The sequence below is a fragment of the Tinamus guttatus genome, unplaced genomic scaffold, assembly GCF_059628265.1.
Source record: "Tinamus guttatus ecotype Peru unplaced genomic scaffold, ASM5962826v1 Tinamus_guttatus_pri_ptg000027l, whole genome shotgun sequence".
Classification (NCBI taxonomy): Eukaryota; Metazoa; Chordata; class Aves; order Tinamiformes; family Tinamidae; genus Tinamus; species Tinamus guttatus.
The window spans coordinates 5,606,653-5,634,415 of NW_028288561.1; the positions used below are offsets into that span (position 1 = coordinate 5,606,653).

General features: G+C 45.1%; 1 protein-coding gene across 1 annotated transcript in view; it reads left to right on the forward strand.

The window, feature by feature from the left end:
* CDH4 (cadherin 4) overlaps positions 1 to 27,763 on the forward strand; it is a 376,921-nt gene that overhangs the window by 206,675 nt on the left and 142,483 nt on the right. Inside the window, exon 3 of the mRNA XM_088528878.1 lies at positions 21,293 to 21,516. Coding sequence (XP_088385004.1) covers positions 21,293 to 21,516 — 224 coding nt within the window. The remainder of the gene's footprint in view (positions 1 to 21,292; positions 21,517 to 27,763) is intronic.

Here is a 27,763-nt window from a genome sequence, read left to right on the forward strand (position 1 = left end):
CGTGCGCATCTTAAAACAACAAAAACTGTCTTTGTTTGCACTGGAGCCGCGCATTTGATAGCATTCAGTAAATCTAATTATAGGCTACAGGAATTCGTGCAAGTCCCTGAATGTTTATGTACAGTTTGCCATTTTTCCCCGAAGTGCTTTGGTGGATTTTGCAATTAATCTTTGGTTTCACTTGATTGGAATTTAGGGTTTGTGGGTTACATCTGTTGCTGGCTGCGTGAAGCAGGTTTCCCGCGCCCGTTAGCGCCGCGCGTCCTTTGCGTGCTCTGGTGCATATGGCTTTGCTCACGTAACGGTAATAGTTCTCATATACGTTTCAAATGAGAATGAAATCAAAGAAATGGAGCTTTCTTAATTCCCAGAAGATTTGGCGTACTACAGGCGTTGTCGAGGTGCTGGAGATAACAAGGGAACAGAGAAATCCAATTAAAGTAACATTTCCTTTCAAGGTCCCCCTTTTTTTTTTTTAACCTGTTTCCCATGGAATACATGGCTCCGTTAATTTTCTCCTACATAATTAGGACTCATATAAATCTCTGGCAATCGAGTTAGTTCTGGAATGTGCGTTAGGGGAGAGGAAGTGTTTTCCAGCTGAAGCCCTAGTCTTACCTCCGTGTTTGTCCCAAATATCCCCGTGACTCGTCTCCCTGCTGCCCGTTGCTGCTCGATCCTTGGCTCCAAATGGCCCTGGCGCTTTCGGTGATGTGTCCATGTGCCCCTTCCCTTTTCCCTCAAAAAAAGCCCCTTTTTGGGTCTTGCTAGAACTGGGGACTTGCGCGGGGCCTGCTCGTGTCACACCAGGAATCGTCACAACCCTTGGCCGACTGCACGCGCACGAGATGCCGCTGAATGGGACGGGCTTCCTCGGCTTGGATGGATTTTTTGTGTGTCCTGGCGGTCCGTGACAGGCAGCAGTTCCCAGGAGCAGCCTTGGGGACACCGCGGAAGGAGCACATGGACACGTTACCCTCGGCGAGGGGAAGCCCCTTGGGAGACACTTTTGTCTCACGGAGGGGGAGCACAAGGAGCTGCCGGGCAAGAGGTGGATTTAATCAGCCCTGCGTGGCGATACCCTCTCACCTCATGCTCCTGATCCTATCTGCGCAGCAAGGAGCTAGTTAATTTTAATGATAAAAGCTGAGAATCATCTTATTGAAATTTAAATTAGGTTAATGACTAGTGATATGGCTAAAGGGTATAATTTACAAAACATAAATCCCTCATGCAAAAGTGTGTGTGTTCAGTATCACACAAGAAAATCCCTTCGTTTTGATTTGACTCGTTTAAAGCCAAAAATCAAACACAAAAATCTTGTGAGCATTTCCGAGACTGGAAAATGCACCACTTGAGCCCATATCGGCTCCTCCGCGTGGAGAGGGAGGCCTGTCCCTGCGCAGCCCGCGCGCCCGCCGGCCTCTCCTCCCGCCTCCCCTCTGCAGCCTGGCGGCGAGGAGAGCTCCTCGTCTGCCAAGCTGAGCAGGGGCAGAGGTTCTCTCCTCATCGCCGAGATCCTATTTGTGGGGATGGCGCCTCCTTTAAATCCCCTGGTGACCTCAGTGGGTTTGCAGTGAGGTTTCCATCGCTGGGGCTCTCGTCTGTTGTAGGACGTGGAGGAGCTCTGACGCGATGCCCTTGGTTATTTGTCACCTGTGTCTCAGCAGGAACAACTGGGAGGTTGGTCCCTTTTGGAAATATGGCCTGTGTTTGCACTGGGCTTTTGCAGGGTTGCTTGGTGGCAGGAGATAATGAAAAACATGATGTGTAGGAACACGCTGGTTGCACTAAGGGTGCTCGGCCACGCTCGTGCTGACACGGTTGGCACCCTCCCAGGTGCCGCGAGGAAGAGGAGGTGTGTGCAGCCCAGGTGGCCCTGGCAGAGAGGTGACAGGCTGGGTCACAGCCACCAGCTACATTTTTGTCCTCCGCTTGCGGTCACCCCCTTCCCCATCTCACAGTGCGGCTCTTTGCTGTCCCTGGGCAGGTGTCTCCTCAGCTCTCCCGCTTCCTGCCCGTTTGTGCACTGGGAGGTTGCTCCTTTGCTGAGGAGACTCGGAAGAGGTATAGAACGTACAGGACGGGGAGGGAAATGGGAGACCTACAGCTCTATGGATGTTTTTCCAACCATGGAAAGATGGCATCAGCTGCTCCCATGTCCAGAAATGTAGGCAGAAAAGGACATAGAAGAAATAGTGAAATGCAGTTGCATCCAGAGCCTGTTTCCAAAGATGCCTCCTTCCTGGCACTTCCCCTCTTTGGCCTCGTGCCCAATCCCTGCAATCCCATGCCTTAGATCTGTGCAAGCCGGTTCCAGGGGTTAATGGTTAATCGCGTACAGGTAGACAAGGGCGATGGTGTGACGCTTGATTCTTGGAGCTACCACTTAGTTAAAACAAGGATTTCTCAAGCTTGCCTGGATTAAGGAGCTCCAGCTGCCATGTTTTTTAAGTAGTGCATGAATTGTTCATCCCTCTGACACCTAAAACAACGCAGAAACTAAACTTGTGCTTTTGTACTCTCCTTGTAGCGGGGCGTGTTTGACAATTCAGACTCGCATGAAAACATCGCTCAGGTGGATGCTAATGGCCAGCGCGGTGCTGCAGGGAACATCAGTTTCCCATTAGAACCAAGTGTTTCCCGGTGTCTCTACAAGCTGTAGTGTGCATGAAATAAAAACCTCTGACATTTATGAGGTTCTTTACAATGTAGGAGCAAACATTTACTTTTAGTGTCTTAATTTCATATGGGCATTTTACTTACCTGGTGCGGTGACATCTTTGAAGAGCAGGAATGACATTAAAGCACCATACTGTGTTGCTTGCAATTTGTATAACAGAACTCATTCTTTTCTTATCATTTTCCGTTTTATGGAGATGACGTTGCGAACTGATTTGACTTCAGAGTGCACTTAGGAGATGGTGATGTGTACAAGCCTTTCAAAGTCATCTCAGAACAAAGTCACACGACTTTCTATCCAGAGGAAGAATGTCTGAAAAAAAAGAGTTTTAAAATAAATCAATTAGAAGCAGCAGCAGTTTGAATGTAACAGTAGTAATGATAAAGAGTCATATGCTAAAACCTTCATCAAACAGAGACATGTGTTTGCATCTTGCAAATAAAAGCAACCAGAGGGGTTGGAAGTAAGAAGTATTTTAGGCACAGAGATGAAAATGGGTCAGTTGGAGGAAAAGAAGTTTTGTAAGGTCAAATAGTTCCAAATCCTAGGACAAGCAGAGCAGCGACTGCCGTGTGTATGGGATGGTTAGAAAGTGAGTGCCTCTGAGTGCAGGGGAGTAGCTATAACAGGTTGGACTGGTCCTGTTCGCAGTTTTGAGTTTAACCATTTTGGTGGGTTTGTCTTGGCATCTTTTCTAAAGCCAATATAGCAGCTCAAATCCAAACCAGCAAGTATAGGTTGCGTTTGAAATGAGGGACCTGACAAAATGGATCCATGATGTCCATAAAAAGTGTGGACAAAAATGGCTCTTGGCTGCTCTTCCAGCATGTGACAGATCAGAGAGTAAGGACGGTCTTTGGGCTATATTGGTGACTGTAAGTGCTCATCCTAGGATTACAAAATGAAGTGAAATGAGGAACATGTTAAATATTTTCATCTTCTCTAGATGACCGGCAGTCTGGGGCCCAGAGGGTATGGCCTGGAATCTGCCTTCCGTGTCTCGGAAAATGATGCAAAAAAAACATTGAATCGGGAATAAAATGTAGCATTTAGTAGCCGGATACTTGAGGGGTTATGGTCTATTTTGGAGGTCCACATAGAAAATGCTGTTGAGAAGAGTGGTGTGTTTCCATAGTGGTTTAGAGGGGGAAGGCTGTTTGCCTTTTTTCTGTATGTGAATAACATACAAGCAGTTCCTGGGCAGAAGAACCCTGGGAATGGGAATGCTGGCAGGGCATGCTCTACTTGACTTTCGGGCCACAGCATTCCTGTTCTCAGCATTATGGTGTGTGGACATTTGCCCCCTCTCTAGTCTTTATTTTCATTTAATATGAAATTAAAGCCGTTAATGTGATGGGATTTCAGAGCTGTGTCTGAGCCACGTAACCACCACCCGGAGTTCGGTTCCTGCTGCTGTTACACGTAGGCGCGACGTGAGGCTCCGTCGTGCACCAACACTCTTTGCCAGTACTGAGAAACGGGTAAAATCGATGTTTTAACCAAGTATTTTCCAAGGTGCTTTGTAATTTTCAGAGTTAATCAGGGGATTGTCAAAGAGCTTATTACTTTTTAATAGCGTTTTTTATTACTTGCTAATTATAAGGTGAAAAAGGTGCGAGGCACAGCTAGTATTGTAGTTCCTTAAGTAAATTGGAGCGGAAGGTCACAATAAATTGAAAAGTTATTAAGTGCATACTTTGCTGGAGACATAATGCTTATCACTATAAAATGTAGGAATACAGATACTCTCCCCCTTTTTTTTTTAATGTCCACAGATGGCACAAGCTAATTATTCTCATTTGTATAGCACCTTACACCTCTGTAGATTTTTTTCAGAATGTTGAAAAACAGATGATCACGTCTGTTTTTGTAGCTGTGTGAGAGTTTTTCATTAACAAGATCAGGCAGGACCATCTGTGTGTTCTAGTAAAAAGTTTACCACCAACAGCGAATTCCAAACTTTCAAACAATGGATGAATGCGGAATTTGTCATGTGCAGAGGCAGCGCTGGCTCATCGCCGGGACAGCTTAGTCACAGGTTTCCAAAGACGTTGCTTCTCCAGCTTGGGAGAGGGGGAAAAAACGTGAGTCACGGTCTGAATTATTGACCAAACAGGCCCTGAATGAGCAAAAGTCCTTGGGCATCTTTATGGAGACACCTGCGTTCACCTGGTCCATGTGCAGGCGCCAGAGAGGAGCAAGCCCATGAGTTCGAGTGAGCCCTTGGGAAAAGGAAACGGAAAGGAAAAGAAAAGGAAAAGGAAGGGCTGTTATTTAGGGGTAGGTGCTAGGGTGGTTTTATGTGGCGGGCTCTGTGATTGCGCCTCTCCCCCAGGAGCCCCGCAGGAGAGGGGCAGCTCCCTGCACACCGTACGGAAAGGCGCTGCAAAGCCCAGCTGGGATTTAGTGGGAAAAGGGGTGATTGCAGCGCGGGGATGGGGAAAACGGCGGCCGACGGAATAGAGCGGAGCGGGCAGAGACCCCTCCTAGGAGCCCTGCGGTTAATTGTCCGGTAACTGCAATTCCTCAGGATCGTCATCCCCATCTTTTCCTGCTTCCCGTTCACGGAAGGCAGCGTGCTCGAGCAGGCGCCCTGCTGGGACAGTCTGGCCTCTGGGCCCTGCTGCTCTCCACAGAACATTAGCACGTTGGCTCTGCAAATTCAGGGCTTCGCTTAAATCCCTTCCCACGTTCTCACAAAAACTCGGGGCTCGTCCGTGCCCTGAGCTGGCTGCGGCCTCAGCAGAGCCGCGCCAGTTCAAGGGAGGATTTCAGCTCGGAGTGCGGCTCTTTAATGAGAAGATGCCTTTTGTGTCCTACATAATCCAGGTAATTAGTGCGTTTTGGAGCCAGCTCAGACGGGATTTTTGAAAGCTCGGTGCACCAGCGATTCTCAGGCTTAGTTAGGGAGAAACTTCACAATTAGCGTAGGTGAAACCGGGGAGTGTTTGAAAAGCCTGTGCTGCACGGCGGGCAGGGGCTGCTTGGGGTGTTTGGCAGCCGCCTTCTCTCTGGGAAATCACCCGACTCCTGCTCAGGTTCCCTGTTGGGTGGAAGGGAAAGGGAGCAGCTTCTGCAGCGCAGAGCAGCTGCTCTGCTCTTTAATTAATGACTGGCCTGGTTGGTGTCCTGGGACAAAGTCTCGCCTGAATTATTGCTCTTTGAGATTATAGTTTTTAGGATGGCATGTGAGGAGTTCCTGCACGTGCGTTTCATTTCCTCTCGGTATCCTTCATCTTCCTTGGCCAAAAAGTAATTATAAATGTTCCCCTAGGAAATAAAAATTCTAAGTGGACTCCTTCAAGCCACGGTTTGGAATAACTTAGCGAAACCGGGGAGAGCTTTGGTTGCTTCCGTTGCTGTTTTATTAGTGTTTATTAACAGCAGCGGTTATAGACCCCGCTGTCCTGGGAGCCGGGCAGGAGGACGGCAGCCGCGGTGCCCTGCGCCGGTGGGCGCAGCGCGGGCGGCGCCGCGGGCCGCGCTGGGGGGATGCGGACGGGCACACGGGGCGCGCGCGGCGCTTCCAGGAGGGATCCCAGGGGAAGCGGGAAGGGAGCGCTGCTGCTCGCCCGGAGTTACGGAGCACGTGGAGGCGGCTCCCCAGCGCGTGGCTGGGATGGGTGGATACAGGGGGACTCTTCTACCGAGTAAAACACAGCTCAGATGGGCCTAGAGGTTATTTATTCTGGTTATAACTGCGTTGGTGCAAGGTATTTCTTAGCTGCATAAATTTGTCATAAAAAAAGACCACCTAAAAATAATAACCACAGCATTTAGATATGAATATTCTTCAGGCAGGCGGGAAACAAAAGCTCATTTTCATATTCTACCATATTTACAAAAAGACCCCAAAGCTTCAGGGCCTGCTGGTGCCTCCTGCAGTTTGGGGGTTTGGGATCCACATACAAGATGTGCTTTGCTGTATTTATTTCCTTTGGCTCGCCCTAGGTCTTTGTTTTTAATGATAGCCGGGTTTCCAAGTAACGCTCAACTTGCTGCTTTCTCATTAAAAGCACAGACCAAGGATGGATCAAATGTTATGGTGAGAAGACGTGTCACAGAAGAAAACAAAAAATAGCAATTCCCCCCAAAACCCTCCCAGTTTGATTCTTATTCTCTCAGTTACAACTTGAGGTATGTTAATAGCTAAGCATCATTCCTGTATTTTTCCAAACGTGTAAGTGATAATATTTCTGTAGGCTGTGTTCCTTTGTGTTTCTAATTAAGGAAATAAAAACCTTTATTTGTGCCTTTCCTCTTACTGGAAAAAAGACCCCTGGTTACTTTTAACGAAGCTTCCCAGCCAAAATAGTTGCACTGTAGGATGATCAATAGCCTGGTAATGAGCAAGCCCTCTGCCTCCGAGGGAGCCCGGAATATTAGTGCGGGTGCGATCACTTTTGTTCAGTATTGTGAGATGATAAACTACCTTTTAATAGAACATTAACATTAATCTAAACAAGATTAGTGGTGCAGAGCATTGTACGAATGAGCTTGCTCAATTAAAACAGATGGTCTTCCATGCTGCATCCCATTCCGTTAATAAACCCTCCCTGACGTATCCACGCGCGCGCGCGAGCGCTCCGTTCCCACCTGCAGCCCGCGTGGTGCCTGCCAAATTGCGTGGCTTTGTGCTGCAGCACTCGGTTTATCATCTTGTACTCGAGGTGCTCTTCAGAATTTCATATTTATCAAATTATTTCTGAATGATTAACACAAGATCTTTACATTTTCTTCTAATTACACGTCTGTCGTTAATCTTCACTGTTTCTTTTGCCCCGAGCATCTTAGGGAAGGTGGAGAGCGATAGGATTCAGCAATTAGGATTTGCTGTAAGCATGATTAAGGCTGTCTAAAATGAGGGGAGAAAGAAAATCTAAGACTGCAGCAACGTTAATGTGTAGTGTTAGCCAAAATTAATGATCAAACCTTGCATCCTGGCATCTTAATATTGTCTCAAGCAAAATGGCTTTACATTTGGAAGCAACTTACAGTTGCAATCTAATCACCAGGTTTTTCCCTGCAGACAAGCTTTTACTGATCATTAATAGAAGAAACACAGTTTTGTTGCTTCGAGAATAAAGATTTTTTATTTCCTGAGCAGAAACACAGCAAAATATTCACGTTTTAGAAGGCCTTAAGCTTTCCAGAGTTTTAAATTCCTTGCTTAAAGAAAGCTCTTTGGGAATATTTCCTCTCTAATGCAATCCTTTCGGTCCTAATCAGCCAATGAGAGGGTGGGTTTGGGAGACGTGGTGGGACCTCCTGTCCCACAGCAGCAGAGGCTGCTTTGGTGGCCCCGCTCGCTGGAGCTGGGCAGCCTGGACCGCTCCAGCTTGGAGCTGGCAAGACGTGGCAGCAGAGACGAGGTGCTGCTTTCTCTTCTTGCTTGTCCCAGTGTGTTCTTGCAGACTTTTGATCATCTTTTGGAGTCAGGAAACTGCCCAAATAGACCGTTAATGGTATAAGCCTGCTCTGGAGGTTGCTGTGCAGGTCCTTGTCCAGAGCAGCCCCAAACCTGCAAAGGGCTCGACTGCCTTGGACTCATTCCCTGGTCTGCTGGGTACCTACAGATGCGACTTACCTAATATATGACACGTAGCTCAGCTCGGTCAACACTTCTGTAGCGATGTGATCTGAATGGCAAAGGATTTTTTTTGAAATTCACTTTTAAATCAGAATAACCAGAATGTTTCTCCCATATCCAAGGAGAGCTGACTTATGAAAAGGGAAAAATCTTTCATTAGAGGGATGCTCTGGTGTGTGCTGTGTGTTTTTGGTGTGAATTGATTTGGGGGGAAACACGCTGTGAGACCAGGTCTCCTGTAAGTGTGCTACAAGGATGCCAGTCTGAACCTGGGAAACAAGACCATGGCGTTAGCAGAGGCTGTTAGTTACTGGTGGTCACTGGAAACTGATTGATGGATATGTTAGGGCATTGCGTGTGCCACTGTGACTGAAATGTGAATGAAATTCGGTGTAAAATTGTGTGTAAGTGGCAGCTCATCAGCTATGGGCTAAAAATGGCTAATGTGCTGGTGGGAGTGTTGATCTTTCACTGCGAGGGCTCCCAAGGCTGGCGACGGGTCCAGGATGTCTCTAGGTTGTGGCTTGGAAATGTCAGCTTCCCAGCCAAGAGAAATAAGCAGCAGATCCCTGCGGAAAGGAGGAGCTGCCCTGGAAGAGAAGAACAGAGGGGGCTTCCCCGGGCCCGCCTGAGCATCGCTAGGGAGGATATTGGTCCTTTGCTGCTTAAGCAGTCAGAAATAACAGGGTAGAGAGCTAACATGTAATATCCCCGCTCCCCGGGCGCGCCGCGTAGCGCAGCACACGAGCAGCAGCGCCGTGTAAGTGCAGGGCAGCCTGTATTTTCCCTCCTGAAACTACCAGGCAGGGGGATCTTCCCCGGAGGGCGGCCCTCCTCCCCAGCACTGCTTCATTCCGCGCTGTTGTCGCTCAAGGGAAGCCGCAGCTCTGGAGCCAGGCCGCTTTCCCTGTGCAAATTCCCGGGCCGTGCGAGCTGGAGGGCAGGTTTTTGCACCTCCTGCTGTTTTTTGCACTGTTTGCCCTTTCTGTTTGATTTTTATAGAAATTCAGGGAAGCGTTGGGTCACTGTGCAGCTCTGAACCATCCGCGCGCTTCGATGGTCGGCGTTCAGTGGAGCTGGGTGTTCGGTCCCAGCCCCAAAGTAAAGGCTGGAGTGCGATGGGTTCGTGCACAAGCCACACGAGAATTAAAGCAGAGCAGTTTGCAGCATAATTAACCTGAGCATGTAGACGTAGCAACCGATGCCAGCGCGTGAGCACAGAAAATATCGAGTCCACAATATTTATGCACTGAAACGTGTCTTTAAAAGCATGTCAATAAGCTTGACTCAGAAGAGCTCGATGAAGTTTGTATCTGCTTTTGGACAACTTTCAGGAGCTGTAATTCAGATGACAGACTGTGGGCTCCTGCTAGTGTTTCCGTGGGATGAAAAGCCCGCTCTTCTGTTTGCCAACCACGTTTCCAACAGGAACCTGCCTTTGGTGCTAGCTGCTTGTCAGAAACTCTTTGGACATTGGCATAATCAGAGGAGCAGCCGGGTGAGCGCTTCCCTGCAGGAGCCAGAAACCTTCTTCGGGCAACGGGGAGGCAGGGGCTGCTGCTGTGTCCTTTACAAAGTCGAAATTTTGTCATGTTCGAGACTCAAAGGACTCCTTATGGGCAGTTCCTCTTTTCCTGTCTGGTGAGAAACCGGGTCTTCTTCTCTTCTGGTAACATTTTTTATTTGCCCAATGATTTGTTCTGAGTTGCTCGCACCTTTTGCGGGTAAAGAATGACGTTAAAATGGTGTGACAGAGTAGAGGGAGTAATGTTTGTCTTGCTTCCTCTTTAAACTTCTTGCATGGCTTTTATTGCAAAAAATATTACAAAATGGTTACCTTTTAGTAAGTATTTCTGGGAGGCTTTGGGGTTTGTTTTTCAGCTGTAGCGCTTGCTAATAGAAGCGATATTAGTAGCTGATATACCATTTATTGCTGCTGGAAGTATGGAGCAGAAGGGAAATTTAGAACATTTCCAGACCAAATTCTTCATGAAACCTGTGCCAATTTCAGAAACATAATCTGTTATTAGGTCAGTTCGTGTGTAATATTATAGATATTAAAAGCAAAAGGGAAGAAAAAGAGAAATTTCCCTTGTAGGCAATAGTATGAGCCATCGCTATACATGAATTCTTTAATTGGTTTAATGGAGTCTATTCATGCAAGTAAATTTTGTAGAATATCCTGCTCTCTCTATACAGAGAGTCTTTTGTGTTGTTTGGATGGTTACTATTTTTCTTTTTTTCTTCTTATCACACAGTAGAAAAGTAATGTGATTAATGAACAACTAGAGTTAATTGGAAAAACCTGAGATAAACAAGTGCCCATTCTTCCTCATCTTTGCGTTGTAGCTTAAATTGAGACCTGATCCTCAATGAATAATTAAACACTCAGAATTAAACTCGCGGTCATAGGAGTGCAGTATAAATGAATGAGTACGTGCTCTGTAAAAAGATTTATTTTAATTATCAGAATAAACCTTAAGATGTAATTTTATCTTGTTACTAACCAAGTCTTTCTATTCATGTAGGCTTCCCCATGTGATAGCAGTAGCTGACATTCATACTAAGGCTTGATTTTGAAAAACTTGCAAGTGTGTGACTTGAAAGGGTTGAATTTGCCACTACCAATATCGGTAACGGTCCATAAAAGCCAAAGCAATGTCCCCTTGAGGACCATGCCTGCTTCTTCCTTGCTATCAGTTAGAGAGGGACGAGTTTCTGGCTCAGCTTTCTGAGTGGCACTGAGGTATCTCTTAGAAAATTTGGACTGTTGGATATTTATGTATTGATGTCTTTATAGGCCGTAGCAGAAGGGGGTGGATCAAGGTTTGCAAAGACTTTCTTTCTTATCATGCATCATGTTCACTTAACCTTTAAAATAAATCAGCCAGTCAATGTTGCTTTTTGAACCAATCAATAAGAAAAACACAAAAATTAAATGACATACCTCATAGTTGACTTTCATGCCCTCAAATGGCTCAACGTTTTGATGTCGACTTAAAACTGCTCCAGTTGACCTGATGTGAAAGGTGATCAGACGGGACAATGATGGGCAGAACTAAGGAAACTTCAGTGGGATCTTGTGCTTTTAATCGCAGTTCCCCTAGTGATCAGTTCAGAAGGGTAAGTGGTAGGTTTCCGTGTGGATTTGGAAGAAGCAGGAGAGTTGTTTGAATGAGAAACTTCAGTTCAAAAGCAGGAGTAGAGGCAACGCTTCCCTCATGTTCCTATTGCTCCCTCTTGAGGGTTTATCCGGGTTCAGGCGGGCAGGGACATGGGTTGTCAGCCTCATGGAGGCCTTTTCCATAGGACCCCTAAGCGTTTCCAGCAGACGCCATCGTTTAAGAGAAACGTTAGGACATTTGCAGAAACAGATCTCAGTCTTTTTGTAGGACGAGGGGAAAGGTTGGGTGGGTTTGCACATGTCATTTTTACAGAATTGTTTCTGTTGGATGAACAAGTGGCAGAGAGCTCTGAAGTTTCCAGGAGGATTTGTTTATTGCACTGTGTGTTCTTTTATGGTGATAGTTTTTTTTTCAAATATATGAATTAAAAGTCAGTTTTATATCAACTTATTCCAAGAAAGATCAACTATTTCATCAGAAAGAAAACCAAAACCCTGCGTCTTAGGCAAAAAAAAAAGGGGTTTTAAATATGAGGGTTTCTACTTTTTGCATTCCTTACTGTATTACTCCTTCCCAAGGGAGAAAAGAATATTTTATTCTTCAGGGATAGCCAGTATCTGGCTCAGCTCCTAAGAAAGTGCCATCTGAGGTAGTTTCTTTTAAACTGCTGCTGCTGGATCGTTCCAACGGGATCAGCACCACCTTCCTCTCCTCTTCCTATCCAGAAAAACACACAAGTGCATGCTTGCTAATCATTGGGTTCAGTGGTGTTTTCCCTTGGTCTAAACATTCAATATTGGACTCTTTCTTAATAACATTATGTGCTTATTTTTAAGTCTCTCTCTCTTTCTCTCTCTTTTTTTTTTTTTTCTATTTTTGGGAAGACCTGCACAAAGCTTTCAGTTTTTAGCCAATAGCTTACAAAAAATGTCTGGATGGGTAAAATGGATGCAAATCTAATAGTTACAAAGTGTAGTCATAATTAAAATTCAAGGGGGGAAGTCATCTGATGAATGCTGGTGCATCTGAACCAGATGTTGGCTGGTTTACGCAGTGGTGGGAAGTCTCCGTGGCTCTCAGAGATGAGGCCAATGCTTTGTGGCCAATAAAATATGCTTTTCCAAGAGCATCTGCTTGACTATCTGTCCTGTGCCAAACATCACACACCTCTGTCATTTGCCGCTGTTCCTCCTAAAGGTGGCCCCGTTTCTGTCCTCTGCAGCCAAGTCGTTTGTGGAGCTTCGTAGTTTGAAAATGCTCCGAAATGGAGGACAGGATTTATTTGCTGTAAGAGAAGCTGCCTGTGTAGTGGGACACCTTGGTGGGAATTGCATCCTGCCTCATCCAAACGGGGCATCGTTGTGAATGTTTTGAAAAGGAAAAACAAAAACAGTTCTCTTTGAAAAAACACATGAGAAAATCTGATCCGTTCAGCCCGATACCGCGCGCTCTGAGGAGCGATTTGATCGAAACGCTCCTTATGTCTGGGCAGCCCCGCTGCTAATTGCAGGTTATTGCCCGGCGGGAGAGCGGCAGTCAGTGCTGCCAAGGGCCGAGCTGCATCCATCCCGATGGATATTTCCCTGCCTGAAAATCCCTTTTCCAAAGGCAAGGAATACTGTCCACAGCAGGCTCTGTCCAGCTTCCTGGCTGCTCCACGCGGATAGGTGGGAAAATGCAAATCTGGTTGCGGCAAGACGATGTTTTCCTTTTGGATTCTGGGTTTTGTGTGCTTTCGGAAAGCACTTGGCAGCCACAGCGAGTATGTTTACAAAAAGAGCAGAACTGGTAAAGTTCAGGTTCGTGTTTGGATTCAGCCCCAGCAAACTGAAGCTGAAGCTGTGCCAGACGTTTGAAGCTGCCAGACGACAGTTCATCTCAAACAGAAAAGCTGAAGAGGGGGAAAGGAATTTGTCAAACGCATTCCGCGTGGAATTCCAGGCAATTTAATTTGATTCACTACACTCTGAAATGTCTTGGACTTGCCCATTGTTTCTTTACTTTACCGCTAAATTCGGTACCTTCTGGGATCGGCGGCGCTTTGTGGCGCGTTTGTAACGTTCTCTCCTTTGCGAGCGGCGCCGCCGGCTCCCGGCTCACAGCCCAACACCAGGGCGGCCTCCCCGTGAGGGCAGCGTCTCCCTTGGTTCCATGTGGTGAGGGAGGGCAGAAGGGGTGAAAGGAATGGGGAAAGAGAGGAGGGCGAAGGCCCCGTCCGAGGGTGTGCAGGGCCTTGGGCGGCAGGGCCGGGGCGCAGCGGGCCTGGTGCTGCGGCCTCCTCAGAGAGCCCGGCCTCTCGCGCGAGAGGCTTGTTGCTACTTCGCCTTTAATTGCAAGAGGATCTCATTAGCACCACTGCGAATCTCCACTCCGCCCTTCTGGTGTGTGGAATCTGAAGAGCATCAGTGAACGTGAACGGTTACCAGAGCCCGGTGTTTGCCAGCGAGCGTCACGCGGTTGGTATTTTCAAAGTTCAGCCCAACCCTCTTCTCTTCACATTAACCTTCTCATCCAGAGCTAAACCATCAGCTGTGTTTTCCAAGGGTGTCCGCATCCTTCTCCTGCTCGGTGACAGCACTTGGCCCCAAGCTGCAGGTTGTGCACCCAGAGGTGTTTTGGGCACCCGGAGGTGGATCAGACACCCTGGGTGAAGCCTTGAACATAAAAATTTGGGCAAGGCCGAGAACAGCCCTCCTCGCGGGGCAGGTTTGTGCATCTGGGCTGGCAAAGAGGCTTCAATTTGTGTCCGACGTGAACTCATTGCCCCATGAAGGATGGGGTCGGATGTGCCTGCGATGAAGTTCCTGACTTGGATTTAGATATTAAATAAGAAGAGCCCTCCCATCCCAACTCTAAATACCAGTAAGAGAACAGGGGGAGTATTCCCTTTCCTAATACTCGCTTCTAATCAGGTAAAAATAAGCACCAGTGTAGGAAGAATCCCTCTCCCGACTGCCAGAACATGTCGATTTATCAAATTTTTCTACCGTTGCACTTTTTTCCTGAGCTAGCCTCAGAGCTGACAGTGTAGGTTTTACAGTGCAGCAAGGTAGATTGATTGATCCTAAATAGAAAGCCTTTGGGGTCTTGAGCTTATGCTTTAGCTTTGGGGGAAAAAAAAGAAAAAAAAGATGGAATAAAGCATGTTAATGTAGAGAAAGGAGCCTGGTTTAATTGGACCAACTCCTGGCTTGCTGGAAATTAATGGCTGGCTGGCTGTTGCTACAGTGATTCATCTTTTCTATCATGTTCTACAGTCATTCTCTCCAGGGGGTCTGTACTCCCCTCCAATTCCTCCCATAGTGAAATATAATTTTTTTTCTTAAAAACGTGTATTTTAGTTGAATTGACTTGGAGTAAATGAGAAATAGCACTGGTGGGAATATGAAGGAGGCAGGCAGTGTCTGGGAATTGGGTTTTGTTTACCGTGGGGCTGCTTTTGTTTTGTTTGAATGCGATTTAGATCTTTTCTTAATGTACTCTCAACTCCTCATCACTCCCGCCTGACTCCAAGGGTGACAGAGTGACTAGAGGTGCCTTTCCAGGGGATGCGGACTCCAGCGTGTCGGAATGTTTTGTTCCCCTGCTTTTCATCTGGTCGCAGAAGCAGAAACCTTGTGTAAGCAAGAGCTGTTAAAAGTGAATATGAAGCTGGGCAAAAAAGTGTTGAAAGCAGTTAGGTGGTTCTGGAAATGAAAAGTTGAATTTTCAGCGTAGTCTCCCTCAAGTCCACAGATACTTTTTTCTTTTTTTTTTCCCTTTTCCTTAAAAAAATAAGATTGAGTTACTTGTGCATGAACAAGGCTTGCAGTTTTCCCTGTAAAATCAACTGGAGGCAGCCAGGGTTTGTGGGGACAGACTGGACTGCAAATGAAAGGTGAGGTGCTTAGAAGTTAAGTAGCGTGTGCCCAAAACCCACACGGGTAATTTGATCATGAAGGGGCTTGAGCTTGGGAGTTTAAAGTGGGAAAGTTAAAATGTACTCTTAAATGTAAAATATTTTCATGTGCCATTTCAAATCTGTCTCACTTAGTGCTGGGGATGGATTTCTACTTGTTTGCTGATTCAGGAGTGTCGCCAGTTGACTTGTACTTGGAATCACTTCTAACAAGCATATAATGGGTTGTGAATGTCATGAATTTACTATTACTGCTCATGCAGGAGAGGAGGATTCACTGTAACTGTAGATTATAAGAAGATAAACAAAGCACGATTTTGTTTAACATAATTACATATGGTAAATTGTTATGGTAATTTGTTATTATTCCAATATGGCAAATATTAGTAGTCATAGCTCAGAGATTGTGTCTCATCCACTGGAAAGTTGGATGTAATGTTTAACATTGACTGGGGAGATGCAAAATTGTTCAGATTGCTGTGGATTTTTGTACTGCTAATTGCAAGAAAATAACATTAAGAACATGCTAAATCATAGCACGAATGTGGGACAGTTCATTAATTCTCCTAACTCATTCACTGCTTTTGTTTTCGAGTCCGAGGACATCTAATTAATAATCCACGCTCTGCAAAGGTGGGGGTGTGGGCAGAAGGGGATACACATACGCTTTGTATGCGTTCGTGTACAACCAGCACATACCTGTTTATCTCCACTCTTTTTCCGTATCAAAGTATTTTCTTAAACTGCAGCTCTTCAACTAGATCGCTGGGGATATGATTATTAGGCACCAAAGTAGCTGCTTGAATTGCTGTTTTTACCTTTTACCAGTAGAGCTGCGTTTTCCTACAGTGCTATAAATATTAAATAAAGACACTAAGAGTTTATTAGTGTCATTTTTTTTATGGAGACATGGTTGAAAACGTAATCCATAAAAATAGCAATGGCAGATTGAAAATTATACATTATTTCCATCAGATTTGGTTTTACAGCTATAGTTTTTTTCCTATTTATGCATTTATACATTGTTTCTCTTCCACAGAAGGAAAACTGCGAGAAGCAAGTCTAGTTGGGTATTGTACATTAGTGTTAGATTCACCATGGGCAAAAATGGGACAGAAATAGGGCTATGTCTCTTAGCCTTAGGTCCATTAGGACCTTAGGTCCTTAGGACACTTGGGTCCATCGTAATCACGACTGCTATAAAGGACCCTGTTCAACAAGTACAATGTGAAAACAGAGAGCATGCTCCTAGAAATTGGGGTAAATATTCCATGCTTTGAAGTTCTTCAGAGAACTTTGTATTGACCATGGTGGACAGCAGAGCTCGGAAGTGCCCCATATCCCGAGTTGTGGACTCTGTCATGCCAGGACATATATCCGAATAAATAAGTATTCTCTTTCCTGGTCTTGCAGCACTGTACAGCTTGCCAGAGGGGACACTTTTTAATGGAATAGGAGAAGTTAAAAGCAAATCCAGAATGATAAGGCTTAAAGTGAATTCTTTGGTTTATACCATTTATAGTCCTATTAAATTCAAGGTATTTCTCAGACGTATGGGGGGCAAGCAAGTTCAGTGTACTCATACATCTTTCAAGATCCTTGCTTGATCATTTGACTCTGTCCAGCTAGTTTAACAAGCTAAATAATAAAAAGGAACAATGCAAAACTTGCAGAATTTTTTTACCCAGTGTCTTTTTTGAAGAAAGATACCATTTACTTTTTCCTTAGATGCCAGCAGTTTGCTGCAGACTCCTGCAGCTTCTCTGCCCATCACTCAGTCCCTATTTCAGCATATCACGTTGTCCTATTTCCTCCTTTCATAGAGAAGCAATTAAAAATGATGAGGGTAAAGGGTTAAACCTAAAAGCCTGCTAATGAGGGTGCCTTCCTGGTTTTCTTTTCATCACATATTTGATGCGGTTTTCAGCATAAGCTTTCGATAAGCATCACTGAACATTTTTCCAGAGTATATTAAAAAAAGTTTTCTTTTCTACCATCCTGTAAAAATGATAGATGTGTGGCTCTGCTGTTTATCTGAAATCCTAATTACTGATGCTGTTGCTTTGAATGTTAAATTCATGCAGTGTTCTTAAGACTTCAAACTGGTCAGAGAAAGATGGATTTGAGTCCACAGAGATCTAAGCCTAGTAAACAGATCCAATGTTTCTCTATTTATTTCTGAAATTATTTTAAAGTCAAAATTTACGTCAACTGCAAATTACATAAATTTAGAGCTAAAGGAAGAAAAACAAAGAGAAAAATATATTTTATGCTGTTGGATGAAATTTTAATTTCTGCTTCCATGAGAAAAAAGTAGAGGTCAGAGGTAGGTTTTGAAAATATGGAGAAGATCCCTTTTTCTTGAGCTGTATAGTGCAAAGAATAATGGTATTTTTTTCCAAATGCATGTATGGATTGCTGGTGAAATAGTGGGATGCTTCCCTGAGACATATTTGTGCTTTGGTTGGTGCGAGAGGTGCTTTCGAGCCGGGGCCACGCGGCTGAGTCCTTCCTGTGTCCCCCGGGGCCACCACATCTTAGCAGTGACAGGATCGGGCAGTAAGGCAGGGCAGGTGGTCGGTGTGTGAAGAGACCTCTTCATAGCCCAGAAGTAGCCCCAGATCCTGTCCCAAACCCCTGCCCTCTCCAGGAGGGGACGCACCGTCCCCGGGGTCACCTCCGTGCAGCTTCTGGGCTGTGCTGGGCCGGGCTCCAAGGCCCTGGGCCAGGCGCCGCTCCGGAGAGCCACAAAAAGGCCGGGAATGGGGACGTCCTCAAAGTCCTCCTCCATGGGCAGCTGCCGAGGCCTCGTCATCCGCAGGGCTCCCCGTGGTCACCCAGCCTGCAGCCCCGAGAACAGCGGGGCAGCACAGAGACGCCGCTTGCTTAAAAAATCAGACTTAATTCCTCTCCGGATTTTCTCCATCTCTAGTCAAGTTTGTTTTAAACTAATGGAAGTAATTAGTGAATCACAGAGGGACTTTGACTACGAGGTAGCCATTTTTAGATAATGGAGCATAAAAGTCGACACGGTGACATATGACACCAGAGCAGCATATTGGAGCCCCGCGCTGTGTCTTAAGCAGATGTTTAAGTACTTTGAGTACTGAAATCACTGCGTACACATATAGGATGGGATTTCTTTTTTCCTCCCAGCCTACGAATGCACTGTAGGGCTTTCTTTTAATCTCAATAAAATCAAAGTAAGCTCTGAGTTGTTTTTAATGTGCAGTCATTATCACTCCTTTCTCTCTTCTTCACATGTCTTTTTGTATATGATAAGTTGGTGCTTCAGAAGGTAGAGGCTGGGACTCGCTTTCTGCCACTGCCGTTGTGCAGCAGAGAGCGCAGTCGTGTGGCAGCTGAGGCGCCTCGTTCCTAACAGCGCTTCATGCCATGGAGCTGAAAATAAATAACGGTATTAACGGCGAAACGCGCAATGTTCGCACATGTTTACGATAGCTGTGAATCCATGGGGAGATTTGCAGAAAGTCTTCAGAGGTTAAGAGCAGAAATCACGTAGCCAGCAGGTCCCGCAGGTGCTGTGGAGAAGGGCTGTGGGCAGCACCCATCTGGCCGTGCTCTCTCGGGCTCTCGTGGTGGCTGCAGGGTGCACGTGGCTTCCTGCAGATCCCCTCACGCCCTGCGTGCCTTAACCTTATTCACTGCTTTCAGGAATCTGTGGTTTTCAGATGAGTCTAAAGGTGAATGAAACTTAGGGAGAGACCTGTTGGTCTTTCCAGCCAGGTTGTGGTGGTCCATATGGTCAGCCTGAGAGCACAGTCCCAGGCTGTGGCTGGCCGTCATGCTCCAATAGAGGTGGTATGGGCCAGTTGATATCCCCAGCAGGCTGTTTAGAAGTGACTCCCTGCTTTGGAGGATAGGACATTTTGGCCCTTCTGGAGAGAAGCTGTTTTGTACCAGCTGATCTCAAGACTTCCTTGCTGGTGTAGACTTGTAGCTGTGGGTGCTGATTGGGTTTGGGTTGGTGCTGCAGGCCTGGTAGGTGGATGCATGGTACAGGGTAACCTGAGCTCCTCGCCAGACCTGACTGGGGTGGACGTTGAAGAGTCCGGGCAGAATTCTCAAGTGTTTTAAAGTTTGCTTCAGGTTCTGCACCTAGGCTTTGAAATTTGAGACAATTCCAGGCTTTTCTGGAAGCTGGAGAAGACTCAATCCCACAGGCTTTCTCATTCTTCATTTAATGTGATCGAAGTGTCACCTGAGTAAGTTAAAGATCCTCTCCTCTGGGCGGCTGAACATCTGCCCTTTACGATGACACTCAGGGACTGCAAACAAGGATACCACGAGCTTCAGCACTGCGGCCTGAGTAGCAATTAAGTAATACCCTGTTCCTTAGACAAATGGTGACCAAAGTCTCATTTGAACTTTGAGTAATGCAGGAGATGCCACCTCCTATTACACTGAAAAACATCTGTTATGCTCTTGGAGATAGAACGTGGAGATAACTGGTGAAAAGTCTGGACTAAAGCACTTGAGACGAGATAGACATGGGGGTTATTTATTGCCCTCGCTATGGCAAACGGCCGACTTTCCGAAACAAAGCTGGGAGGGACTCTTGTTTTCCCATTTCCAGATATAACAGAAATTAAATCATGTAGTCTATGACAATGAAGTTGCATAAAAACATTACCCACTTTGTTTTTATATACTAGGTAACTTTATTTATCTTCCTTTTTTAATCAGTGTGTGACATTTGCTGTTGGCGTCTAATAATTTACTGTAGCGTTAGGTAACAGTTTCCAGCGCGTGCACATAAAAACACATGATGTGGTTGAAATAACTATGCAGCCTGGGAAGCCTTTGTAGGATGTAGAAAATATGACAAGGTCCCCGATCACAGAGAGCCGCAGCTTTGGGAAGGAGTCGAAGGGAAAGCCAGTGCTCAGGGCACGGGCTGGGGGTTCGAACGGGAAACCTTCGCCCGATTCCTTTCTCTACTCCCCTTTGCTTCACTCATTTCTCTGGAGTTTGGTGGCACCGGGGCTTTGGCAGCAGCACTGCCTTAGCACGAGCTGCGTTTCAGCTGCCTGTGCCATCGCCTCAGATGTTTTTATTTAAATCCGGATAGGTTTGCTTTCACCACATGTGTGTGCTGTCCCCTGGATTACCGGAATAGCAGGGAGTGTTCTGCTTCCCATGTGGTTAGCAGCAGGTTCAGTTTCTATCAGATTTGGCAATTTTGTTATGTAACATCTTGGGTTTCACCTCGCCAAACGTATGCAGCATGTAGGCCAATAAAAATGCTTTTCTAACTAGATAGTAATGAGCTTAACTGAAAAACAGGCAGATAAAAATTCCACATTTGGGAGCTTTGATCTGACGGTGTCACCTTTTAAATGACGAGCGGTGGTTTGTGAAGCAGAGTCTGGGGACTCCCTTCCATACAGGTGCAAGGTGGCCAGGAGCCCCCGGGCAGGGCTTCCTGCTCTTGTGGTGCATGCCCGCTTCCAGCACAGCAAAATCCTCCACAAAATGGTCTTAATTTTTCTTTATTTAATTTTTCTGTTGTTGTTTTTTATATTTCTGATAATGGAATCGTTATGGGCTTTTAAATTTCAGTTAAGAATGTGCAAATAGGCTATCTGGTAAGGAGGTTGTTGAAGGGTTAGGGGAAAGGAGAACATTTTGTGCAAGAGAATACCCACAGTGTGGGTAATAGACTCCGGTTGAATTTAAAAGATAATGGCAACAAGGGAGAAATCCACTTGTAGAAATGGGGAACAGCTGTGTTTGAGATCTAATGAAACTGTATCAAATACTTTAAGAATGGCTTACAGCAACTTCCCTGGGGAATGGAGATAAAGCACAAGAGCATTCCCGAAAGGTCGAAGAAACAGTTAAATCATTTCCTTGATGGTTATTAGAGATATAGAACACATCAGTGAAAATTAAATGTCTGAAACTTGTGTTTGATTGCTTTTCTTATCATGCCAATCTCACACATTTCTTCCGTCTCTTGCTCTCTGTTCTAGTAAAATTTAATAGCTGTGGCGGGAACAAGGGAATTCGGTATGAAACCAACAGCCTGGACTTCAAGGTGAGAGCGGATGGGACCGTGTACGCTGTCCACCAGCTGCAAATGCCCTCCAAGCAGATGATACTTATAGTGACCGCATGGGATCCGCAGACGCGGGACAGATGGGAGGCGATTGCCAGGTTCCTGGTGGGAGAGAAGTTGCAGCACAGCGGGCACAAGGTAGGACGCTCGCACAGCCGCCCTCCGTTCTCAGGCTTGCTTGGCTTGAGTGCCCAATACCCTTAAAAAGTTAAATGCAGCATCGAGTTATTTGTATTCTCTGGTCTGTACTTAAAAAGGAAGTTTCTGGATAAAAAAAGCCACCACATGCAGTAGTCAATTTCTTGCAGTTGTTCCTTGCTCCTCGCTCACATAAATCATTTAATGTTACCAGCGAGGCTTCATGCTCCGAGTCCGCGTTTCGTATTCTGAAGTGACCGCTCGGTTCGGTTATTTACTGCTGGTTCTTACAGCCTGGCTCGTGTTTGCTTCTCACTGCAAATACTTTCCTTCGACATGAAATAAAGCCTGCAGATGAAGGGTGCCTACCGCTCTCTGGAGTTGAAACAAACCATCTTCTTGAGCAATGTAAGGCTAAATTCACATTTCTTCTGTGACAGCATAAATCTGGAGCACTGACTGTTTTTGCTGTGATGCCGCGGGTAAAATTTGAAGTCTTCTCTGTGGTTCCTACAATGATTCATTTCTTTCAGTGAACCATCTGCATGGCCCTGCAGCTCCTTGGTGGTGTATCATGCTCCCAAATAGGGGTCCAGATGGGAGATTTAGGCTCGTTTCCCTCATAGACAGTGAGGACAGGGAACATTGCTGCTGCCTGATAAGGGACATATGCTCGCATGAAGTGTTGGCCAGCGGGGCAGCAAAGCACAGCGTGGCACCTCTGTGGCAAACATCCACTCGTCTGAATGCCAATGTCTTTCCTTCCCTGCAGTTAAAGAGTCAAAGCCAGCTCCAAAACCTTCACCAGTCAGTATTTCAGACAAAAGATTGCAGATGCATTCTCACATTTTCACCACACTGAATAAATGTAGCTATGTGGTCTGCTGCTTCCTCCAAAAATCCAATTCTGTGATAGTTATTTATATTTAAGCTTGTTGTGATGGTTGAGGTTAGGTTTAGAGATAGAGTTGACCTGAAATTGGATTAAGAGCTTGATTTATTGTTGGATCTTCAAGACCTGCAGTGTAAGGATGAAGGTGTGTGTCCCTGGGGAACAGTCGTGGTTAGGCCAGGAATAGTCAGGGTCCCTTGGCCGTGGTTGTAGTTAGGATTAATACGCCATGGTCAATGTCAAAGCAGCAAGGCTGGACTCTGCTTTCCCTCTTTTCTGTACTGATTTAGCAGAGAGGGAAGGGAGGATGAGAGGAAGAGACTTTCAGCGCCTCGCTGTAAGAATCACCCAGAAACGCAAACCTTCACCATTTGGGGAAACTTCTGTGTGTGCGAGAAGGCAGAAAGCACTTGGAGAAAGTTAAATCTAGCAGTCACCCAGCAGGCTGACCCCTGAGGTTTTGCACGGCTTAGAGTCGTATAAATACACTCTGCTCCTCTTCAGTAAGGCTCTGGCTTGTGCAAGATATAATTAAGCCCTGTATGTTATGTCAGCTGTGTTTGCCATCTTGTAGCTGAAGAAATACTGCTTCCTTCTAAAAGTAATTAAATATTGAAAGAACAAAGTAAGGTGTCTTATATAGTGCTTTAAATTTCTTCACAGCATAGCAGAAAGAGAACTGGGTAAGCATACATTTCTGTTTTAGTAAAATATTTGGTTGGAAATTCATTTAATGTTAATATAAGCTGAACTCTGGTTCAAAATAGAGAGAGCTAAGCTTTTTAAAATTCATATCCCTGCTTTCTAAAAGCCTTATTAGTGTGTAGTTTGAGGCTGGAAAAATACAGAAAACAACACTAATGACAAGGTCACAAACAGTTTTATTGTGGGTCCCTATTGCAGGCATCTGACTTGTGTCTTATTTAAATGCTTGTGCTTTTTGCAAGCAAAATAATACTTTGTTTACTAAAGAAATAAATATGATTATGAGATTATTTTCAAAAATAATAGTGTTTATGTTAAAAAACCCACAATATCCAGTTCAATGTGTTTCAAGCCACGACCCTAATATACTACATTTCATGCCTTTTCTAGAAACAGATTTCACATTTCTTTTTGTAAGGTATAATGTGACTCAAGCAAAAACAATGTAATTGTTTTAAAGACTTTTCTGGTATATTCAGAGGATGGAGAAAAGAGGCAGGGGAGGGAAAGGAGGAGGTGACAGCAGGGAGAGAAAGGACATCAGAGAGAGAGAAGGAAACCAACTCCTTCTTCTAGTGCCTACATCCATATTCATTTGCGAATGATTTGGTGAAAACTGCAGAGTTCCCAGACGTGTGTTGCACCTGCAGCACAACCAAGCTCACTTGCTCGGCCCTCGCTGTGTTCCTGCAAGCTTCCCCATGGCTGACGGGCAACTGTTGGTGCAGTCTCCCCGTGCAAGGCTCTTTCTGCACCTCTTTTTGTGGGAGAACATTATTTAAAGGTGAAATCAAAATTTGGTTCGCAATTATCTATGGGTAAAGCTTCACGAGAACAGAATTATCCCACTTGGAATGGCCACTATGAGGCACTTGCTTCATCCTGGAGGTTCCTACGGAATAAATCTTACAGAAGAAGTTATCCCTGTTGGGATCCAGCATGGGATGTGCGAGACCAGAGAGGAGGTCCCTGCTCTGCTGTAAATTCGTGCTGCTGTCTATGCAGGCTGCCCCAGTTTCCTACTGCCCGTCCATAAAACAGAGGCCGTGCTTGTGCTTTCCACCATCTCAGGAGTGCCCAGAGATCAACCCCTGCCAAGCACTGGTGTGATCCTCGGAGCCTGCTGTCCTTCATTACCCAAGATGAGGAAATGGAAAATTGCAGCCTGCAATGGAGACCTTTGAGGGTGGCCACCTCGGATCCGTTCAGGATGGCTTGTGCTAGCGTGGACATCCCGTTGTGCCCCAGTTTCTGCTGCTCGTGCCCGCACCTCCCAGCTCGGTGGCTTTCCAGGGAAGATGACACTTTAACGGAGTGTGATCCAGGGCGGTGGCAGTTTCTCTTCCTTTATACTGCTGGCCGTAAAAATGTGCTAATTGGAGGAGATATAACTAAATAACCCAGGCAAATCTGCAAACCTTCACCGGCAACCACAGTGATAAAAGAATTCCAACCACAATATCAAAGTTTAATGCATGCAAGATAAAATGATAGCAAAGAAGATAAATATTTAAAGAAAGTATTTTATGATACAGCAGCCTACATTCTCCCCTCCTCCGCAACAAACACTTGAAGGTAAACTCTTTTTCTGGTGAATACAAGTGGTGCTAGTAACTGTAGGAACTTTTTTTTGTTCAGTCTTGCAGGAAACCTGATAGCAATTCAATTAGAAAATGCAAATGAGGTCACATATTTCCCTCAGGAGTGTCAAAATTACCCCAGAGGAAACTGAGTGATATTCTAGCATAACAATAAATACTTGAGATAAAGTTTCTTGCACTGCTCCTGTCTGACTGCCTGTTGTTGCTGTTGAAAGTATTAACGGGACCTGTGGGTATAATTTGGAAAACAGAAAAGAGGAAGAAAGAAAAGAAGAAAGTTGTTTTCGAAACTAGGTCCTTGTAGCTCACATCAGCACTTAGGAAAGATAAACTTGACTGGGATAATATCCCAAAGAAAACAAAGAAAAGCCAAGCTTTACATAGCTGGAATAAGCAGTGCTGCATCTTCTTTTTCAAGAACGTGCCCAGTTACTTCCAACAGTTGCATATGGATTTAACCAAAAGACCAAAGGTGAAGATTATGTTTGCAAACAGTGGCACAGCTGAAGATTCCAGCCTCATATGTGCAGAAACTCTGATCTCCTGAAGTGCCTGCATGGATCTGGAGCCATTTGTGCTTCATTTCCTCGTCACCCCTGGCGTTTGAGAGCCTCCTCATTACTCTTCATTAGTCAGCAGCCTCCACTCTGGGCCAGCTTGTCCCGTCTGACATTGGAGCCCACTATTTCATATTGATCTTCCTTATTTTTCAGTGCCGTGTGTGTCTAAACATGTTACATCATGTCTGGCAAAAATAATTCTTTATTAGCTTATTGTATTTATGTGTAGTTCTTACTTACTGAGTTAAATTGCGCTCATAGGAGGAGGAAGTAGAAAGGAATTCTCAGCAAAGGGGTGTGGAGACATAGGAGCAAAGTCAAATTTGCTCACAGTGACTTATTTAAAAAAATAACTATTTTCTCTGAATCATGTTTGTGTAAACTTATATCCCTCAAATTCCGTGCTCAAATTCTGAGCATGGAATTACGCACCTTTTTGCAATGTTAAATCATTGGCAATTGTGCAAGTAAAATCTTGCAAATATGTAGATAGTAAATGGGTGCTTAAAAACATGGAGAAATATTGTTAAAATCAATCCTTTCATAAGCCCTTCTTATATTTTATTATGTCTTACCTTATTTTGGGATTCTTTCATAAGCCAGGTATGAATCCACAGCTGTACAATATGGATGTGAAAAGCCCATTCTTAAAGCCAATCTTTTTGATTTAAAGCCTTTAAATAATCATCTCTGGCATTTTCCCTGTCTCAGATTTTTAAATTCCAGCACAGCCTTTTATTGCTGATCACAAATACAAAGGTCTCCGGGCAAGGAAGGGCCCGTTCAGCACTGATCTTGTTGATGACCCCCATTATTGTGCTAGGCAGGCTGTTCTGCGCGGCGCTGGCAGCGAGGAAGACGCGTCCTCCCCTTGATGGAAGAAAATGGCAGATTCCTGGTGCCTGGAGGAGAGGGGAGAGCTCTGCTCCTCTCCTGCCCTTCCCTCCTTCCCTTCCACTCTGCGGATGAGCGGCGGCTGTCGCTGATTCCACGAGGCTGCAGCCTGGGTTGGATTTAGTCCTGTAGCCTCATCAGGGAAACAAGGCCATGACACAGAGAATGAGAGTAGTGATTTCTGGCTTCGGTCGTGTATATGTCATGAGACATTATTTGAGTCTTTAACAAAACAAATTATTGAAAAAGATGAGGGAGCAGTTGACTAATAAAATTAATACTGTGTAGAGAATTTGAACTTCTACCATTTGATTCGTAGTATGTGTTTAAAGCACTGCTCATGAAATCATGTGAACTTATTTAACCAGATTTTCAGATGTGTAGAATATTATTGTCCTGCACTAAAAGCAACATAAGATACATGTGCTCTTTGCCTCAGAAAATCACTCCACCGAGTGAAGTTTCACGTAGTCACACATTTAGTTCTGAAGTAGTCACCATTTCACCAAGAGTCAGGGTCAAAACCATACTAGAAAGATTGTCCCTAAGTGGAACTCTCTCCAGATCTGTCTTCCATCAAACAAAAAAGAAGTCATAAGAATTGAACTACCTACACGGAAATAAGTCTTTTCTGATAAAACAAAACTGTTGGACTGCTGCGTGCCGCCTGCCTGTGATGTGCGCCCTGCCCTTGTGAGATCCAAGCTCTTGACCTCTGCTTTCACGTTCTTTGTTGTTAACTGCTGCAGTCTGACTTTCGCTTCAAAAGAATATTTTGAACCGAATCTCCAAAAAGAAAAGAAAACAAACCTTCATTGCTATGGTAATTTGTTGACAGTCATGTGTAAACATGAGTTTGAGTAAAAGACAAAAATTCCTTCACAGAGGCGCATCCATTAAAATAAATACTTGCTAGGGGCTGTAAGAATTCATGTGTCTCTTCTTGTGCTGTGCGAGCTAAAGCAATTTCGTAGTTACAAGCGCTGAGTGAAGCAGGACTTCAGTCTTTGCAGACCTTTTGAGGTCACATCCCCTTCTCTAGACACAGCTCTTAGTAATTCTGCTGCCTGGTGCAGCCTCCGTGGCATCCCCGGCTGCCGGAGGGAGCAGAACCAGCCAAACAGGGCCCTGGGCACAGGGAAGGGCCGAGCAGGCTGTCGTCATCCCCAGCAAAGGTGCAGGATTTCCCCAGCGCGCTGTCACCACCGAGCAAAGCATGCACTTAAATTTAATCATGTAAATTGAATCTGTTCACATGCATTCAAATTTAAGCATATGCTTAGGTGCACTCCAGAATTGGGGAATAAAAGAAGATGAGTCTTCTCTCAAGATCTTCTTGAAATAATGAAAAGATCATTTGAAAGGGCTAACTCGTGTGCTAGCTCTGGGGAAGAAGTACCAGAAAGAATTACTTGCTTTGTGCTCACGTAGAAGTGGTGCTTTGTGATCTCTTAAATCTTTTATGATCTCTTTGCTTGCAAACACTATGAAGAGAAGGGATATTGTTGCATTTAATTCATTATGATTATTTTGATTCATGTATCTTTTGAACCCTATGGTTTAGAAAAATAAAATGCGATTAAAACTTCTAGCAG